This window comes from Myotis davidii, unplaced genomic scaffold (assembly GCF_000327345.1).
Source record: "Myotis davidii unplaced genomic scaffold, ASM32734v1 scaffold352, whole genome shotgun sequence".
NCBI lineage: Eukaryota > Metazoa > Chordata > Mammalia > Chiroptera > Vespertilionidae > Myotis > Myotis davidii.
In genome coordinates, this window is record NW_006283633.1 from 724783 (window position 1) to 745284 (window position 20502).

The following is a 20502-nucleotide window of genomic DNA, read 5'->3' on the forward strand; positions in this document are numbered from 1 at the left end:
TTTGACCTAATAAAAAGTTTAGAAATCCTGGCTTAAGTTAGGAATTTGTTTCAAAAGCTGAACTTTATCATTCCTCAATGTTTTCCACTTTAATACCATCCTTTTAACAAATATGAGCCTAGTACATGTGGGCAAGATGGTTAATATTTTCACTCCCAGATGTAAACAAATGAAGAAAATTAAACGAGTGTATAATTTTCCATATATTCACAACTACAGTGACTTGTTATGTAAAGGGTGTCTCAAAAAATGTATACACACACTTTGAATAATAATAAAGGCAGTGTTTATTAAAATATGTTTCGTGTTCAAAATAGAGCTTACAGCTATATGCATTTTTGGGGACACCCTGTATATGAATACATACACATATAAATTTACTCATATGTGTTGGAATTTTTTTTTTCGGGACCCCTTCAGGGAAGACCAACCAGCCCCTACCTGTGCACCAGTCCTCTGTTTATACCAGCCGTGGGCAAACTACAGCCCACGGGCCAGATCCGACCCGTTCAGCTGCGGGCCGAATCCCACGGAGCCGAAAGAGCAGAGGGTTCTCTTGCTCTCCCCTCCGCTCCTTCACCAGCAGCAGTGTTAACAGGGCAAAATCGGGAAACACGGCCGCAGCTCCTTCTCCTGAGTACAGTTTAAGAACCCATTGTGGCCCTCAAGTCAAAAAGTTTGCCCACCCCTGGGCTAGTCTCTAGGTATCCTTTAAAGATAATTTATAAAAAACTAAATTAGGAATTTGCCTCAATCCATCCAACAAAAACCTTGGAATGTTAATTAATTTTAAACTACATATTGTTCTAAATAAAAATAATGCATGGTCTTTCCAATAAATAAAACTTAAAATATATTACTGCCCCTTATTCACTAATCTAAAAATCATGACTTATTATTTATTACTAGAGGCCCGGTTCCACAAAAATTTGTGCACTCGAGGGGTCCCTCAGCCCAGCCTGTGCCCTCTTGCAGTCTGGGAGCCCTCGGGGGATGTCCATCTGCTGGATTAGGCCTGCTCCCCGGGGGATCAGGCCTAAGCTGGCAGTCAGGCATCCCTCTGGCAGCCCAGGAGGCCTCGGGGGATGTTCACTTGCCAGCAGGGAGCAGGCCTAAGCTGCAGTCGGACATCCTTAGTGCTGCTGAGGAGGCGGAAGAGGCTCCCGCCCCCCCCGCTGTGCTCCCGGATTAGGGTGGGGGTCCTGCTGGGTTCCTGGCCAGCCTGGGTGAGGGGATTATGGCTGTTTGCAGGCTGGTCAAGCCTCCCAGTGGGGTCCCTCACCCCTTGGGGGTGTGGCCAGCCTGGGTGAGGGGCTGAGGGCTGTTTTCAGGCTGGCCACACCTCCTTCAGGGTGGGGTGGGGGGAGTCCTACTGGGTTACCTGGCCAGCCTGTGTTGAGGGGCTGATGGCCATTTTCAGGTTGGCCATGCTCCCTGGTGACCCAAGCTTCCAGCCTGTCATTTTTTTCTTTTTCTTTTTTTCAGCAGGTATCTGGGATTTATTTATCTTCTATAATTGAAACTTTGTAGCCTTGAGCAGAGCCCAGGTCCAGCCAGGGCAGGTGGGAAGCTTGACTTCCTCCTTCACTGGGGGAAACCCAAGCCTCCTGCTCGCTCCAGCTCCGTGGCAGCCGCCATCTTTGTGACAGAGTGACGGAGTGATGGTTAATTTGCATATTCCTCTTTTATTAGATAGGATTTCTCTGGAGGCTAGTAGAAATTACTTCCTCTTTCAATTAAATTAAAAAAATAATGCTAAGAACTACTCATCAACAGAGTTTCCACTGTCAAAATATAAATTGTGGTTAAAAATATCACAGCCCTGAAGGAAGTACCTTCCCATAATTCTCCAGATGATTCTTACTTAGGTTTTCAATGGAAAGGCTCATTGGATTGAGAAACCTAACTTGTACAGAGGTAAGTCAGATACTGCAGTTGTTAGGAGATTTTTGAGGAATGAGTAATGAGAAGTTGTTTTGATGCTCTTAAATAGTTAGGCTTCTCCTTCCACACACACACAAAAATTCAACATAATATCTGCATTTCTGGTCATGGAAAGAATTGCTATCACTCTGAATGCAGTCTCTCAGGCATTAGAGAAAATGCCACCTAATTTGGTATTATATCACAGTAAGAAGTGAAAAGCCATTCATTCCTGCAGTCACTCATCAAAGAGTTATTGAATCTTTATTTGCATATGCCACCTATTACACTAGTGTCTGAGAAGACAGAAATAATGGCCAACTTAAAATCTAATGAAAGGATGGGTAAGACAAGGATATAGGGAAGTTAGAATCTAGTTGTATAAGAAGAGATGTATAAAATGACCTAAGCTAGAAAGCAGAATAGTTTGATAGTAAAATAATGGTAAAAGCAAGAGAGAAAATAAAAAAGACAGTCTAATAAAAATGTACAATAAACCTATTGAGAATAAACTGTAAATGTTTTCAGTTATTTTGGTGTTAACATGTACACACTGAAATAAAAAAAAATACACTTTGAATTGCTATATTTCTATCAAAATTCAGATGCCTTTATCTTAATTTTCCATTATGCTTTACCATAAGAAAAATATTATTGCTAGTCTGAAATAATTTAGCTTAGAAGCTAAGATAATTCTCCTCAGTTGTGTCAGTAACATTAAAAAAAGCAACTTATGAAAATGAAACAGTATGTCCTAGTATTTAAAAGACACTTGTACATAAAGGGAATTAAATATTATCTAAAGTTTACTCAGAGCTGTGTTTTGCATTTTTTTAAATAAAATTAAGATTTTTAAATATTTATCAGTTATGACCATTTTTTTATATGTATCAGTTAGGTACACTCATACATATTTATACTCAAACTGACAAAATTAAAAGTGGTCATATATGATGTTTTCTACGAGGTGAATATATTGGTGTAAGACTGTGGGAGCATTCATACGAGCCAACCCTTTGATGTTTTCCAACTGGAAAACACTTCTGAAGGCAAGTCACAATGAACTAGATGGAGTAGCATTCTATCTCAGTAGAGATTCTGTGTACTACACTACCTGAAGAATTAATCAGCTTATAACCAAAATGCCCTTCAAGGAAGGGCTAACGACTGGAGACGAGCTGCCCAGAGGAGAAAGAGTCAGGTTTTATAGCTGCATGTAGTTAATAGCAGCATTGTTTAGGTGAAAAGACAATGAACTATTTCAGGTACAGAGGCCAGAAAAAGACCACCAAAGCAGTCTAATCAAATGTACAGTAAACTTATTGAGAATAAACTGTAAACCTTTTCCCTCTTGAGAACCATCAAAAGTCAAACTTACCTGATCTACTATCCAGAGGTCCGAAATCCAAAGAATATTTCACGACGTGATAGTTATTCCATACGTAAAGAAGGTTGTCCCTGGGGTTGTAATCCACAGCTGCTATGTACTGGTACGAGTTGGGAAAGGGCACATCCACCAGACTATCCTTACTTTGGTCGGTGTTGTAAATGTAGTCAATCTTATTCCCTGTGGCCTCGTTGTCATCATCCTCATATACAGATTTGACCACATACAGAATCCCACAAATCATAAACGCGTTGGAAGCTGACCTTTTATCATAGGCAGTGTCCCACGTCCCTTCGATCCGTAAGGTGTAAGGGTTCAATTGACTAATGACAATTTTACCATTGTTTTGTTCTGTTGCATAGATGACCCATAGCCCATTCTCATCCACTGCCAGGTCTATGTCCGATTTACCTCCCCATCGGTAAGGGGAGGTGTCGTGGTAGTTGGCATTTGCGATGATAGCCTCTCCACTCTTTATCCTAGTCCGCAAATCAAACTTCACTATGTTCCTGGTGCGCTCTTTGTTGAAGAACAAAGCTCCATCGTACACGACGAACCCTGTGCCATCCACCCTGTGAGGAAGCTTGTAGGTTGTAGTTGGCCTTCCAGCAATGAAGTCATCCTTGGATGAGTACTCGGTCAGGGTGTCAGTTCTGTAAGGGGTCCAGGGCATATAATAGATCTTGTCTGAAGCCTGCAGAGGATCTTTGCACCATGCCCCCGATTGGTGGTCAGACTCAAACAAATGTTCACTCTGGTACACTCCCTTTAGTAGTCCAGGACAAAGAAAAACTGTTGGAAGGAAAAGAGTTAAGATAATAAATATATTAATTTTCATATTTTGCCCCTCGTTCTTATTTTCCACCAAGTGGAATGCAACTCTAACCAGAGATACCCACCACCACTTAGTTATTTTTGCTGCATTCTTCTGAGAACACAATGTAGTCATACACATTCGACGTTTATGTAAAATCATTTCGATTTCATTTGCTGAAAAATTTGGCCTTTTAGGAGTAGCTGTGCTTTCCTTTGGTTTCCACCTTTGTACACATGTATTACCATATTTTAGGTTATACATATACAAATGAGCTGTATGTCTATGTATCCCATAGACATTACAAATGCAAGTGTTAATACATAATTTTTTTGTGTATCTTATTTAAAATGTTCAAAAAATATTGTTTTTACTCCAATGATATCAGCTATTCAACACTTGTCATTAAGAAATATGTCAAAATCCAATAGTAATTAAATATAATAACAAAGGAAAAGTAAAGCCCTGCAATACAGGCCACTGAATGTTCTAGTAAACAAAGCTTTTAAAGCTGCGATAGTGTACACAGAGCATGCAACCCACACAATTATAAATGAGTGATGGATGAATACTGGAAGGGAAAAGAGAAAGGAAGAGAAAGAAAGGAAAGAAGGAATAAGGAGAGAAGAAAAGGTGAAAGGTTACAGAGCAGAACCCAAGGTCTAGATTTTAATCAGTTAAAAATGTCCTGTTAAACACAGTAGTATTGGAACTTAAAAACATGTACCTTTTACTGTTACATGAGAAGAGCATTAAAATACTTGCTATAATATTTTGCTGCTCATACTTCAGACTGAACATGGGTAAGAGGTATCTGATTAAGTTGATTTTTAATAAGATTCAGTAGCACACTGTGTCAGTGGTGGTAAGAAAGCTTGGCTGATTGATCTGTAACAAAGGGGTTATAAAGCAATGTTTCCCAAAGGGTGGTCCTCGGAACACCTTTCTAGTAGTATAGCTAGAAGTTACACAGGAAGAAAAAAGGGTCCTTAGAATCAGGTATAAACCCATATCATGCTAGGAAGAGTTGTGGCAGAGATTCCAATAGTGAATCTCCGAAGCGGAAGTGGGAAAGTGAGCAAGTTTTGCCAACTGGTTTGATCAGGGAATCCTTTCTACAGAGCCTCTTTGCAGTGGAATATTCTTCTGAACCTGCTATGGGAAACACTGCTGTAATATTTTTGCAAAGCAAACACACTGAAAAATAATCATGCAGTCTACTGTTATGTTTCAAATGATTACACGTGTATTGGGTTGTGGAATTAGAAATTCACAAGGAACTTGGATGTTTACCCAATATTTTAATGATTAATGAAAAAAGTATTATTTTCTTGATGTTAGTAATTAGATGTTTAATAGAAACTATAAGCCTAGATTCACCAGAAGCAGCCTAAAGTGAAACTGAGCTGGGATTTGGAGGTTATTAAAAAGAAAATACATTATTAAAGTGCCCAAAGTTTTACTTTTGGAGAAATAAAAAAATTCAGGGAAAAGCTATCAAACTCTTCCATAACAGGGATAGAGGGCCAATTCAATTTATAAAACTGATGTTAGAAGAATTTCCCAGGATTCTAATATGATGGATATAATTATAAAGGAAGGGTAGGCATTATTGTAAAAATTACATATAAACTTTATGTTAATTAATAACCAGCTCTTGGTTTCAAAAGTAATTTATTTTAAGATATTTCAAGAAATCCATCTCTCTTTTCCCCCAATAGTTAAAAATAAAGAAACAGGGGAAACAATAGCAAAGTTATGAAAAATTAGTATAGAAATAAAAACAAATCTAAAGCAATCACTATCCATCACCATCTACTGGATTTCTAACTACTTATTTAAAAATAAAGAGGAATAAAACACACAATCAAAATGTTTACACTATTAAACTGTCTTAGGATATAAGAATCAAAGCAGCACTGGTCAAGCCAACAAATTAAAGTGAAGTTGAGCAGCAGAAGTAGTAAATAATTTTTCATAAAATAGATAAGAATTAATAACAAAATTATGTTAACTAAATGTTAAACTGTCAAATAACTTAGCCTATAAATAATATATAATTTATGAAAGGTATTTAATTACCTTTTTGTTCCACTTCTATTGGAGAGAGAGAAGTAAAGAGAGAGAAAGAAGAAAAGAGAACAGATTAATGGTACGGTATTGGCCAAGCACTTTTTATTCACCTCTTCCAAACTGAAAGTATATAATTAATTTCACTCAAACTGGCTTTATTGAACATTATATGGCTTATTTTTACAAACCCATTCCTCTAGCAAAATTATTTTCTAAAATACAACAAAAATCATATTATCATCTTAAAGTTACAGTACAAACAGAAAAACCAAGACAAAAGTTCATCAAGCTAAGATTGCATAAACATCCTTTGTAACTATAGGTATAGGAAATACAATATTCACAGTAAGAACACCAAAATTTCCATTTGAAAGGCAGGTTGGTAAAATACACAGAAAACTTTCAAATTGTTTGGCTAGATTCACTTTTGAAATACTGAAGTTTATACCACTCTTTACCATAATAGTCTTGCTTTGTATCCATCTCCAGAAGGAATCTCTTCAGAAGAAAGGACTCTGTGACTCATTTCCTGAGGCCTAAGATTTTTTCCATAGCCTGTCAGTCTGATGAGAAATGCACCCCATGAGGCTGCCCATTAAAAGGGAATGCTCTCACCCTGAGAAAGGGATTTAGAATCCTTTTTGAAGATACTCTCTTCCTCCCACTCTTCAATATTTTATATTATTGTGGAAAAATAATGCCTTTTGGAAAAAATCTGTATTAGAAGGTTGATATAAATAATAAGTCACCTGCTCTGGCCTTTTCTGAAATTCTGAACTGAGTTTTAAACACACTCTTGTAAGAATAAATTGATTCTCAAACATGTTATGGTTACATATCTCTCAAATTAGATTCTATTAGTAGTTTTCAGGTACTCATCCATACAAGTCAGGGAACATTCTGGGAAGCTATAACATGTTCATGAAGCACATCAAGTAGCATCTTCATTATCCTATAAATATGTGTCTCATCAGAATTTGCTTAGATCACAACAAGAAAAAAAAAAAGAGCCCAATGGAAAATAGAGGAAAAGAGCCAGGAAAGAATGGGCTCATATCACAAACTTAAAAAAAACTACAAGTTTCAAGTGATGTAAATCAAAGAGAATTTCAGAGAAAGGGATAAACTGGGATATTATGCACAATAAATAAATTTAAAACTGTAGGAAAGTTTCAAAACAAGGGAGAAATATTATTTTGGGTAATTATATTTGGGTGAGATTTTTATGCTTTGACTTAGCTAAGTTCATTTCTTCACTTATTTTCAAAATTACACTTAATTTATCTTCATTGACTTTTTGAAACTTTAGTATCATTCATATATATATATGTATATATATATATATACACACATATATAATTATATTTAAGAAGTTAAAAAATGGGATTATCTTTTTTAGATTCCTGATCTCACTAATATACAAATCTTACTTTAACAGTACTTCTAGGACTGTTAAAAACTATTAAATTGTTATAATTTATCATAATTCTCAATTAATCTTTGCTGAGAAATTACGATGTTCTTTGGACTGTGAGTGTAAAGCTTTACCCAAGAGATGCACTTCCTGCTAAACCTGAGTTAGGGCTGACAACTAGGAGAAGAATAACTAAGCACCTTAAGCAATTATTTAATCAACTAGTGGCCCGGTGCATGAAATTTGTGCACAGGGGGAGGGAAGTTGTCCCTGCACCCTCTCCAATCTGGGACATCCCTCTCACGATCTGGGACCGCTCGCTTCTAACTGCTGACCTGCCTGCCTGCCTGATCACCCCTAACCACACTGCCTGCCGGCCTTCTCGCACCCAACTGCCCCCCCTCTGCTGGCCTGATCACCCCCAACTGCCCTCCATTGCCAGCTTGCTTGTCCCCAACTGTCCTCCTCTGCCAGCCTGCTCACCCACAACTGCCCTCCACTCCTGGCCTGATTGCCCCTATCCACCGCCTCGGCCCCCCCACCATGGCTTTGTCTGGAAGGATGGCCAGAAGGTCTCTTGGTCTAATTAGTTTATTATCCTTTTATTAGTATAGATCAGTGGTTTTCAACTTGTGGGTTGCGAGCCCTTGGGCGGTCGAACGACCCTTTCACAGGGGTCACCTAAGACCATCCTGCATATCAGATAGTTACAGTACGATTCCCAACAGTAGCAACATAACAGTTATGAAGTGGCAATGAAAATAATTTTAGGGTTGGGTTACAACATGAGGAACTGTATTTAAAGGGCCAGAAGGTTGAGAAACACTGGTATAGATAGAGGCCTGGTGCATTGTGGAAGCTGGATGGTCTGCCTTGAAAGGGGTTCTAGATCAGGTTGGGGTCCCCTTGGGGGGTGGGGCTGGCCTGGGCCAGGGGCTGGGGTGGTTTGCAAGCTGGCCACGTTCCCATTGCTGTGGGGGTCCCTGCTGGGGGCGTGGCCAGGCTGGGTGAGGGGCTGAGGGCCATTTGTGGGGTGGTTTGCAGGCCAGCCAAGCCCCCAGCTTTGTCTGGAAGGACATACGGAAGGTCTTCTAGTCTAATAAGCATATTACTCTTTTATTAGTACAGACAGTCTCAAAAGCTTGGACTTGAAGCCTATTACAACAAGGTGGAGGCTGGTAGTGAAAAGTCATGCCAATGTTGACAGTTTCAAAGACTACCCTGCAAAGAATTTCTAGAACTAATTTCATTCATTGAAACAGCTCTAAATAGTTATCCTTTTGAGAATTATAAAGGAAGGTATTCTAAAATATAAAATGTATATTCACACAACTTTAGTCTTATTTCACATAGAATTCTTAAGTGATATTATAGTTAAGGGCAAATATGCTAATTCCTTGGTGGTTAATGAGGAAATAGAATATGTGATAGAAGGTATTGATAAGTTTTATATTCTTAAATACTGTTACACTTTAATGCATGAATGCTCTGTTTCTCCCCACAAAGAACTTTCACCTATATTTTCTCAGTTGCCATTAGGTAAAATGTTGCGTTTAATTCTCTGGCCCTAGTCTCATTTCAGAAATATTGGCATAAGCTGTAGCATAAGCAAAGCTTGTTTCTGTTACTTGCGGGTTACTTAAAATTAAGATTTATTAGGCAGTTCTACTTTGGAGAAAATTATTATGGTCTTGCCTATGTCATGACTGGTTGTAGCTCATTTATCATTTATTTGCTATTTTCAAGACGGAAGTAAAACAATCCCATAATTTAAGTTGAAACAAGCACACACAAATCATATTCCCATAATAAAAACTGGCAAGGCAAACACAATTTGTCATTGAAAAGCTTAGTAGCATTTAGGATTAGCCAGTCATTTTTCCATCATCTTATTCGGATTTTACAAGTTTCCTTCCCTTGAAATAGACAAACAAACAAATTGTATAGGTACTAAAGACATGCTTACTACTGTATCCTTTACAACCTCACACGGCCTGGTACATAGTAAATTCTCAGTAAATAGCTACTGAATTAACATATAATTCAAATAAAAATGGTTAATTCTGCTTCTTGAGATTTTAAGCCAAATAAAAAGAAAAAAGTGGTAAAAGAGTCTGGATTTACTATGTCAAATCATATGTGGAAAACAAATCTGCATAATGTCTTTAAATACTTCAATGGATAAGGAGGGAAGTAAACTGTACAAGAAGTTTGTATCTATAACTCATTAAAATAAAAACTGGAAAGAATAAAAAGGAAATGAAGAAAAAAATGCATGAATGATCTTGAGAGTTAGTTTGAAAAGAAAAATTTGCTGCTACAAAGTAGCCTGTAATGATCTAAATATTTAGGCTGAAAATACTCCTCTCCTCTCTCTAATAAGATCATAAATAAATGAATTGCAAGACGACAACTGAGGCCTTCTTCAGGACCTGCTGTCATGTTGTCTCGTCCGATATCCTGCATTCTGACATTAGAGCTGTCAGTATTCATTTCCAAACCTCTTTGGAACTAGTTTCTCTTCTTTTCACTCTTCACTTTTAATCCCCAAACTATTTTCATTGTCCACCAGGCCTCTGCAAATTTATACATTTTCTTAAAATGATTTCATTGTTGTCCTTTGTCAAACTTAACGTCATAAGCTATATCCTGTGGTTAGAGCAAAGGACAAATTCAAACTACGGGTAATTTTACTCTGTATAAAAGGAAGAAATGGGAAAAAAGATTAGCATAAGCTCCTTCCATTTCCCAACAGTTCATAAAATAGATAGAGTATATAACCATGTCACTGTGTAGAAAATAAGATGTTATGAGTTCTATCCATATCTGCACCATATATAATACGTGGGAATTGCATTCTTTAAATTAAAAAGGTATGGATGAGAGAGCATATGCATCTATTGCCAAGCCTTTTCAAACTGCATTGAGACTTAGAGTCAAATAAAATTGTGTGTGCCAAAAATTGTTAGCGCCATGACTAAGAAGTATGAGATTGTATCTAATTCTAATGTAGCTTAGATTTTCTTTTAAAATGAAGTTATACAACACAGTTTCTAACTACAATTTAAATGTTTGAAATGAGGAGACTGTTATCATCCAATGATACCTCTATGTTTCTGAAATAAATAAATAGCTACTTACAGGAAACATAAGATGGCTATAAGGTATTAAATAATTTATAACTATGTCATCTTTCACTGAAATATAGCATATTTTAAACAGAATTATTTTCTTGGCTACATTGGCTTAGATCAATGATGGCGAACCTATGACATTCATTTTTTGGTTGATTTTTCTTTGTTAAATGGCATTTAAATATATAAAATAAATATCAAAAATATAAATCTTTGTTTTACTATGGTTGCAAAGATCAAAAAATTTCTATATGTGACACGGCACTAGAATTAAGTTAGGGTTTTTCAAAATGCTGACACGCCGAGCTCAAAAGGTTCGCCATCACTGGCTTAGACTATTAAAGTACCTTTGGGTACCCTTATCACAGGGAAGCTGGGTAGTTAAAAAAAATGGCAGAAAGGCAAACTAATAAAGTAGTAAAAAAAAATCAGTCTTGGATGCAAATTTGCTGAGGGTGCATCTTCCACAAACAAAAGTGTTCAATGTCACTAATCACCAGAGAGATGCAAATTAAAACCACAATGAGACATCACCTCACACCTGACAGAATGGATGCCATCAATAAATCAACAAACAACAAGTGCTGGCAAGGATGTGGAGAAAAGGGAACCCTTCTGTACCTCCTGTTGGTGGCAAAACAGATTGGTGCAGCCTCTGTGGAAAACAGTATAGAGTTTCCTAAAAAAATTAAAAATAGAATTACCTTTTGACCCAGCGAGCCCATTTCTGGGAATATATCCTAAGAATGCCAAAACATCAATTCAAAAGAATATATGCATAGCAGTGCTACTTACAATAGCCATGATCTGGAAATAGCCAAAGTGCCCATCAGCAGATGGGCGGATAAAAAAGCTATGGTAATTTATACAAACTATGTGGTTGTCAAAAATAACAAAATCTTCCCTTTTGCAACAGCATGGATGGACCTGGAGATTATTATGCTAAGTGAAATAAGCCAGTCAGAGAAAGACAAATACCGTATGATCTCATTAAATATGGAATCTAGTGAACAAAATAAAGTTATAAACAAAATAGAAAAAGAGGCATGGATGCATGGAACAGATGGACAGCTGTCAGTGGAAGAAGGGAGCGAGCAGGGAACTGCATGAAAAAAAAGGTGAAGAGATTAGCCAAAGAACATATACGCATGATGCATAGATACTGACAGTGTGGTGATGGCCAGAGGGAGGGCAGGGCCTGGGTCTGGGTAGAACTGGCAAATGGGAGGGGGGGGATGCCTGGGGAGATCTAGAATAAGATCAACAATAAAAATAAAGTTGGAAAAATGGATGCATAGAATCGGAATTCAACTTAATGTTTGTTTTTATTTGTTTGTTTTTTTGTTAATCCTCAGCTGACGATATTTTTCCCATTGGTTTTTTAGAGAGTGGAAGGCAGGAATAGAGACAGAGAGGCACATCAATTGGTTGCCTCCCATACACACCCTGACTGGGGCCAGGGATAGAGCCTGCAACTGAGGTATGTGCCCTTGACAAGAATTAAATCCTCAACCCTTTGGTGTGAGGTCCAATGTTCTAACCACTGAGCAAAAACCAGCTAGAGTTCAAATTCATGTTTTGGTCTTATTTGTTATTGCATTGCCAGTGCCTAGCATATATAAATAGTTTAATTGATATTTCTTATTCCTCCGAGTGATGATGAATTGCACTGTGGTATTTCCAAAGAAAGGAGCCTGAATGTCATACTTTTCAGTGTTATTAACCCTGAGACCAGTGATGCAATGCATCCCTCCAGAGAAGATAAAATAATTGGGAAAAAATGGGTTACTCATTTCTTTGCAAAGGAAACAGGATGATTTTCTTATCACCAGAAACAAACTTGTGCTGAAAACCACATGTCTTATTAATTCTTATTGTTCTAAAACAGAGAAAATTTTCCCTTATTTCATTTCACATCTGCCAAAAAAAATACAGAAACACTTTAGTAAATCGAAATAAAAAACCCGTGAAGTTCATTAATTTTTTGTATACTGCATATCAAAAACTGACAGACATCTGTCTCTTTCAGTAAACAAAGTACTAATCCTTTATTTAATGAAAGACAGGTAATCGCTACAGCTCAGCTTCTAAATTATGTTTTCCAAATATTACCTGTGCATCAGTGAATAAAAGTGCCGCTCAAGCACCTTGCATTATAATGGCTTTATATGTGTCTCCAGAATTAACAGCTCCTAATGAATTCCCTCCTGCAGAGTGTAGATTGAAAATGTCAATAATTTATAAAATGCTTTCACCAGACACATTCTAACTTAAACACTTAAATACAGTATCTATAGATGTTGCAGAAACTGAGATTGCCTTTTATTTTGTACTCAAACTTTCCATCCCATTGATGGGTCTGTAAAATCTTTCAAACTGTTAATTCAGCCTTTTAAAAGAAAATGGTGCTAATTAGGAGAGACTTTTGAGAATCTATTGGTAACAGCTCCAGTAAAAATAATAATTTGCAAAGTTATTATTGCTAAGAGTTAAAGTCAACATTACATTTCGTTCAAGGATGTACCTTTTTATACTGATTAGTTACCGCTGAGCAACAACCACAGGGCATTTAGAATTGCTAAACAAAAGACAAAGAGAAAGTCCGCTCAGAATGGCTAAGACTATTTATGTATACTGACATATTAGATCTATTGAATACATTTGTTGTGTGCAAGGCTCTCAGAGCTGAGGGTATAGAGACAATGATAAATCAGAGTGTCTAACAGTTACCGAACACATACTGTGCGGATAGTCCATCTGCGGATTCTGTTATTTAATCCTCCAGGACATTGTGTGGATTTGGTGGTTCTTGTATGAATATGAATATGTTACAGAGGAAGAAACTGAGCTACTGCCTTAGGGATGCTTGTAGCTTAATAACTGAGGTTTTTCAATATATTTATTTACCAATGATAAGCTATTTTTAAATGCTTTCAAAGGAACCTGTGTAAAGAGATTAAACACAAACCACAAGAGAGAGAGGGGGAATTGTTAAGAGAAGCTGAAGCTAGAATCACAGAACAGTGTGAGTAAAATAAAACTTCCTATGGAAATTGTTGTCCATTCGTTCCTGAGCAATATACATTATTTAACTGTTCTTATCACTATGTTCTACGCATCCAGCTCTGGATAGGCAACAAAGTAGATAGTCTAAATGAACCTAGATCTAATCCCAGATGTTTAGTAAATATTTCATAATGGATAGATCCAGGGTTTGGGTGCTGAAATACTTTTTGGGTGTCATTTAGTCCCACCTGATATTTTACAAATAGGAAAAATCAATCCATAGATTTAAGATTAACCCCTAGAACATATTTTTTAAACTCAATAGAATGTAAAAAAATATTAAGTATGTGCTTTTTCTGATTCACTTAGTTTTATATACTCTGAGGGTAGGAATGACTATCCTAATTTTACTGATGAGATAAACTGGAAGCTGAAAGATTTCCAGTTGCTTTACTTCTGGCCAACATTCTGAGGATGGGTTAGGAATCTGAGGAGCTACTCAGTAGAAGTCTTTCAAATACTCCAACCCACTTAGGACTAGATTCACACTAGCCAAAGAGCAGGCTATAATTTATATTTCATAGTAATCTGGTTAATGATAACAAGGTTACTGATACAATTTTCACAACTGTAAACAAAAACAAACAAAATTAATTTCATAATCCACTAGTAGAAAATACACAACATAATCTCTTGAAAAGTCGATTTAAGATCCTTACTCCTTTAGTTTTTTTTTTTGTCTTTGATAAAACTGAGATGCTAATAGCAATTCATCTGGATACATTCCAGATCTTTAGATTCTTTATTATAACTTTCCAAAAGTGTGTTTCTTACAGTATCTTTGTAATTGTATGCCTCACTAATCCTATATGCTAATCATATGTTTCACAGCAGCTTATCCATTTTTATGGCACACCTATAGCGATTCCTCAACTCTTGCTCAGAACCGCTCAGGCCTCTTATTTCCTAGTAAAGCCAAACTCTGTCCTTTGATTATAAATTATTCTCTCATGAACACTACTTTATTCAGTAGCCATACTGAATAACGGATTTCAACATAATTTAGGGGGGTGGGTGTTCTAGTTCAGGGATTTGCAAACTTTTTCTGCAAAGGGCTGGATTGTGAAAAATTTAGGCTTCAGGAGCCACATACAGGCTGTGTGGCACAATGGTGATTTCTTTTGCCTGTTTTTAAAGCTCTTAAAAATGTAAAAGATAGCTCATGAGCCAGTACAAAAACAACCAGTGGCTGGTTTTTATTTCCCTCACACTGTCTCGTTTGCTATCCTTTAGGCCAGTGATGGCGAACCTATGACACGCAAACTCATTTTTTTGGTTGATTTTTCTTTGTAAAATGGCATTTATATACAAAATAAAAATAAAAAATATGTCTTTGTTTTACTATGGTTGCAAATATCAAAAAAATTCTATATGGGACACGGCACCAGAGTTAAGTTAGGGTTTTTCAAAATGCTGACACGCCGAGCTCAAAAGGTTCGCCATCACTGCTCAAGGCACTTGGTGTTTTTATCTTCTCTCTGCCCTTTTTCTGGAATTACCTAGAGGTTCTTGAAGGCAGAGCACCTGTATCATTCACCGAAGCTTCCCCAGATTCTAATCTAACTCAATGTCTTATTGTAACCATCTTATTGTAAATGCTGGCACTGACATGCTTTTAAAATCACAGACAAATGGCTCCAAATATGAACTTGGTTTGTTCAATGATGTGAACAAAGGAGGAGACAAATCTTACCAATGGCAACGGATGGCTTTTACTTCTGCTAAGTAGGCACATAAAATCGTGCTGAGGCACTACTTCTTATCTCTCTATGGAGTCCATTATTTCTCTCACTGCCTACTTATAAATCTACACGGCAAAATATTTATTCTACAATCAACTGCAAAGAAAGATTCTGCACTCTCTGTGGCATTTCTCCCTACTGACATTGAAACAAGATATTTTTGGTCCTGCTTACTTAGCATTTATACTAAGTCAGTCTATTTGCTGAATACTTTATCCATATTATTTTACTTAATCCTCACAACAACCCTGTTGAGATTATTGTCATTATTACACAGGTGAGGAGACTGACTAAGGAGGTCCTATAACTAGCAATCAGTAGAGTTGGTGTTTAAACTTCTGAGCCTACACTTTTTAAAAAAATATATTTTATTGATTTTTTACAGAGAGGAAGGGAGAGGGATAGAGAGTTGGGAACATCGATGAGAGAGAAACATCGATCAGCTGCCTCCTGCACACTCCCTACTGGGGATGTGCCCGCAACCAAGGTACGTGCCCTTGACCGGAATAGAACCCGGGACCTTTCAGTCCCCAGGCCAACGCTCTATCCACTGAGCCAAACTGGTCAGGGCTGAGCCTACACTTTTAACCTCTGCCATGCTCTCTAGCAAACAAGAAAGAGGATGATGACAAAAGTAATGAGAATAACTAATATTAGTGAGGTGCTTACAACTTAGAACTTTTCTCACCTGGGAAATGAAGTAACACAATAGTTTGATGCCTTACTTCAAATGTCAACTAATATGAAAAGCAGATCCAAAGTACAATATTTGGGATGAAATCTCAAGTTGTAAATTTTGACTGTACAGTGTGAAGGGAAGTTTTAGAGTTCTTATATTTCTGAATGACATCGTAACTCACAAATCTCTTAACATCATTTCTCTTGTGACATGCGTAGCATGGATTTCTCAGATCATTGTGAGGTGACAGGCTATACTGCACCTACAAATTTTAGAGAAGTGGGGGTTGTGATGGAAAACTATAACTCCTTAGCAACGAAAATAGAAAACAAATGCTTATACCATGAAAGGAAGAACAGAATACAAAATTCCGATGTGTGGCAGTCCTATGAGAATGGGTTTTCCTTCTTTTTGAAGCCAAACACATTCTCTTCTACAACCATAAAATGGATGACTTAATATCATGTCTAAGTTAAGTTTAAGCATTTGGAGGAATCAGCAGTCTTTATGAATCTTCAGGTTAGGAGACTATACATTGTCTATTTGAATTCAGGGCCATTAAATTCTTGCAGAGTGTTTACTGCACCACACATATTATTGCTCCTGTCACTGAACAGTGCCCTCTTTCTGTTTTATAGCTAATGTAGCATCTCTCCATGGCATCAATAGATTAAAACATTTACTACCAGAGAAAGTATGTGCAAACCGAACAAGCTCATTTTGCTACAAGCTAACTCGATAAATCTGTCTAGTTCACTGATGCTCACTTTCATTTAAAATTGGTGCATGTTTATCTTGCAAACTTCAAGAAGGCAGAGAAAGAGGTTATTTTTCAAGGCAGCAATGCTATGTTGTTAACCTTAGTCAGTGGCAGTGTAATAGGACCAGATCTATACTTCTGAAATGTACATGGATATATTTAGAAAAGGGTCAATGAGGAGTTGGTTAAGGCTTTAAAAGATTCTATTGTTTCTTGAGCTACACACTTCTCTATAGAAAAGGAAGGTAGCTTAAGTTAATTATTTGGATTTTATGATGTCAATTTGATGCCTTTTTAAAATTTACCACCAGAAAAATAGGTCATTTGCAAACCTACTTTACTTCCAGTTAGACAAATAAAAACAGAAGCAAATTTAGCCCTATACATTTTTAAGCTGATAATTGAGAAATAAACAAAATGTTTGAAAATGGTCAGCACTTCTCTTGACAGTACTGTAGAGAAAAATAATTTTATACTCTGAAGACAGACGAACTCTTCTTTTTTCCAGACCCTTATGTCCCACAGGAAATGATTGTGGGTTAGGCTTATGTTATCAATGCCCTAGAGCCATTCTGACCAAATGGCCAAGCATGTGATATTTAGAATAGATGCTCACAGAGAATATGACCTGCTCTCTCCCAGTCCATGTGACAGTCATTTTATCCTTGCTTATGACAATACAATGGGAGAAAGGTGTTGATGTTTAGTAAACCAGATCATGCCCACAGCTGTAAAATGCCCTCCTGTATCGTTTATGTACCTACCACAAATACAACATAACTTAGTAGATATATAGCAGAGTTTTTATTAGGACACATTTGATTTTACTTGTGAAAAGCTATGTATAAATGAATGCATTGCTTTCATTTTAATATACTATTTTCTTACACATAAAATTCTCTTTTTGCACATGCACACACAAAAGTTGGTTCTATGGACACTCTCTCCCTAGACATCTCTTCTGGAATAGAACATAATGATTCTCCTATATTTGTGCCCCTGTGCACACCACTTGTCATTTAATACTGCCTTTCGCAATCTCCAACACATTTATCTAAGACTGGGTAAAATCCTGCTCTTCCATGAAGTTTTCAACAACTTCCTGTGTGACCCACAGCTTTCTGGAAAGCCTGCTTTTGAGAGATAAGCCTTTGGAAGACAGTTCTGCTGCAACTGGGAGATTGCCTTGGAAGATCTGGAGTAAGACATCACTCCAATTAGCATGTTAACAAGAAATGCAGTAATCAGTACAGTGCCAGAAAGGAGCAGGTTCTCTACAATATCAGCCAACTGTTTCAAACATGTGAATCTCACTTCCTCAACAAGATTACAGCCGCTCTCCAAAAGAAGGTAGATAATATATTAAATGTTAAAAGGGGTGGTTAGATGATTAACGTTTTGTCGAACCAGATTTACAAAAGGCTATGTAATATTTTCCCAACACTGATTATTCTTTAAAATTTATCTTTATGGTGGAAAGTGTTACAGATGTCCCTCTTTTCTCCCCTACTGAGCCCCTCCTCTCAATTCCTACGCCCCTTAATTAAATAATAGTTGTTAAATACTTATGGATTGATGATGCCTACAAATGTTTTCAGTTACTCAAACATAACCTAAATGTTCCTATGGGCATAGTGTCCTAATTTGGGATCTCCAGAAAGTAGACGTCAAGATAAGAACTTTAATGTGGATGGTTTATTTGGGAGGTGATCCCAGAGAAGAAGTATGAAGGGACCAGGGAGAGGGGGACAGAAAAGGAAGAACAGCTGCCATATATGGTATTACTGAAGTTGCCCGTTGGCAAGGAGGAATTCTGCCCAGACTTCTGAGCAACACAAAGCTGAGGGAATGGTGTGCAGACTCTTCCTCCTTCGAGGTTCAGGGCATCATCACTGGCACAAACTCCCCACAGCACAAGCAGATGGCTGCGAGCCAGCTAAGCTAGCTCCTGGTCTTGGAAAAGGCCTAAGGCCAAACACTAAAAGACAAATAGAAGTAGTTTGAGGTGAAAAGTGGGTAAATGAGGAGGGAGGCCTGGTTGCCCAGGAAATAGTTTAGTTTGGGTCTGGGTAAAATCAGAGTTGAGGCTACTATATGTGTGCCAGAGGCAACTGCTAAGAGGGTGTGCGTGTGTGTGCGTGCGTGCGTGTGCGTGTGTGTGTGTATGTAAACAAAACAGTGCCTAGATGTTCATCTTTTTCTATCTTCTAATAAAACAGACTTTTATGTTTATTTAGTAGTCACTTTAATTTTAGATTCTGTCAAATATATTGTTAATCTCAGTTTTTTACATGGCTGTTTTCTTCACTCTCTCCAATAATTATTTTTTTATTACTGCAATATCATTACCTTATTTTTCTTACATCCTTTCCAGCTACATTGGAGATAGGAGTCTAAAATTTAACACATCCACAAAACTTCCACTGAAGACAGAGAAAGGGGAAAACTAGACCTTGTTTTAGCTGACCTGTCTATTCTCATGTCAAGAGAAAGATAAATCACGTACAACATGTACCCTGAGTCAAAGCAGCTAAGACTCAGCTGAAGAGTCAAGCTTCATCAGAAGTAATAATTCTTTTCTACTACTTTATTTTATGCTATAACAACAGTCATTAAAATTTAGCCCTATCTTGATAATCCTTCCTATTTTGGTAAGAAAATGCAATTAGATATATATGCATAAGAAACTTAAAATACTTTCTACATTAAAAACCATTGCTTATTTTCTATGTTCTTATTTCTTGGTCTTTTAAATACTTCACAGAGTCCTAGCTGGCTTGACTCAGTGGATAAAGTCTTGGCCTGTGGACCAAAGGGTCCCGGGTTCAATTCCAGTCAAAGGCATGTACCTTGGTTGCAGGCTCATCACACAAGCATAATTGGCTGCAAAATATTTTCTCATTGAAGGAAATGAACACTAACAATTGGTCAAATTAATATAAAACCCCAGTATGTTTATTAATGTAAAAGTAGGCTTCATAATCATGCCAGTGATATAATAATATATACTCATATTTACATACTTAACTATTGATTAAGTCTCATCGTTACATGTATATGTAATTACTATTAATGAGCAGGTTGGCAGTAGCTGCAACATCAGTCCTCATCATTTTTTCACAAACCTGAGTATTGTGTAACTCAAGTTACATTCCGAGGTTTAACAGACAGATAATCTTGAAAGCATATAATAGTGATTTTTGTCCAAAAGGGCAATTTTAATTTTAACATGACACATTTCAGTGCAGAAACACAGAACATAAGTGCATATGGAGCAAGCTACACAAGAGACAAAAGGACACAAAACCACAGTGAAGAATCAGGCATCCCTTGCCTCCGTGCAGATGGCTGCCATCTCTTGAATTTAAATAGTAACAAGTATGTGTGCAGAGCGAGAGCTGTTATGGAATCTTTTAAATATCGGAATATACCATCCTAAAATGTAGAGCCTTGGCATCATAAATATTCCCATCAAAAAGGGCTGTGAGAAGCAAAAAGTACAGGAAGGAC

At 37.1% G+C, this 20502-nt stretch overlaps 1 protein-coding gene across 1 annotated transcript in view; it reads right to left on the bottom strand.

The window, feature by feature from the left end:
• ADGRL3 (adhesion G protein-coupled receptor L3) overlaps positions 1–20502 on the bottom strand; it is a 323628-nt gene that overhangs the window by 276397 nt on the left and 26729 nt on the right. The window contains exon 2 of the mRNA XM_015565616.1: positions 3302–4102. Coding sequence (XP_015421102.1) covers positions 3302–3983 — 682 coding nt within the window. The 5' untranslated portion in view covers positions 3984–4102. The remainder of the gene's footprint in view (positions 1–3301; positions 4103–20502) is intronic.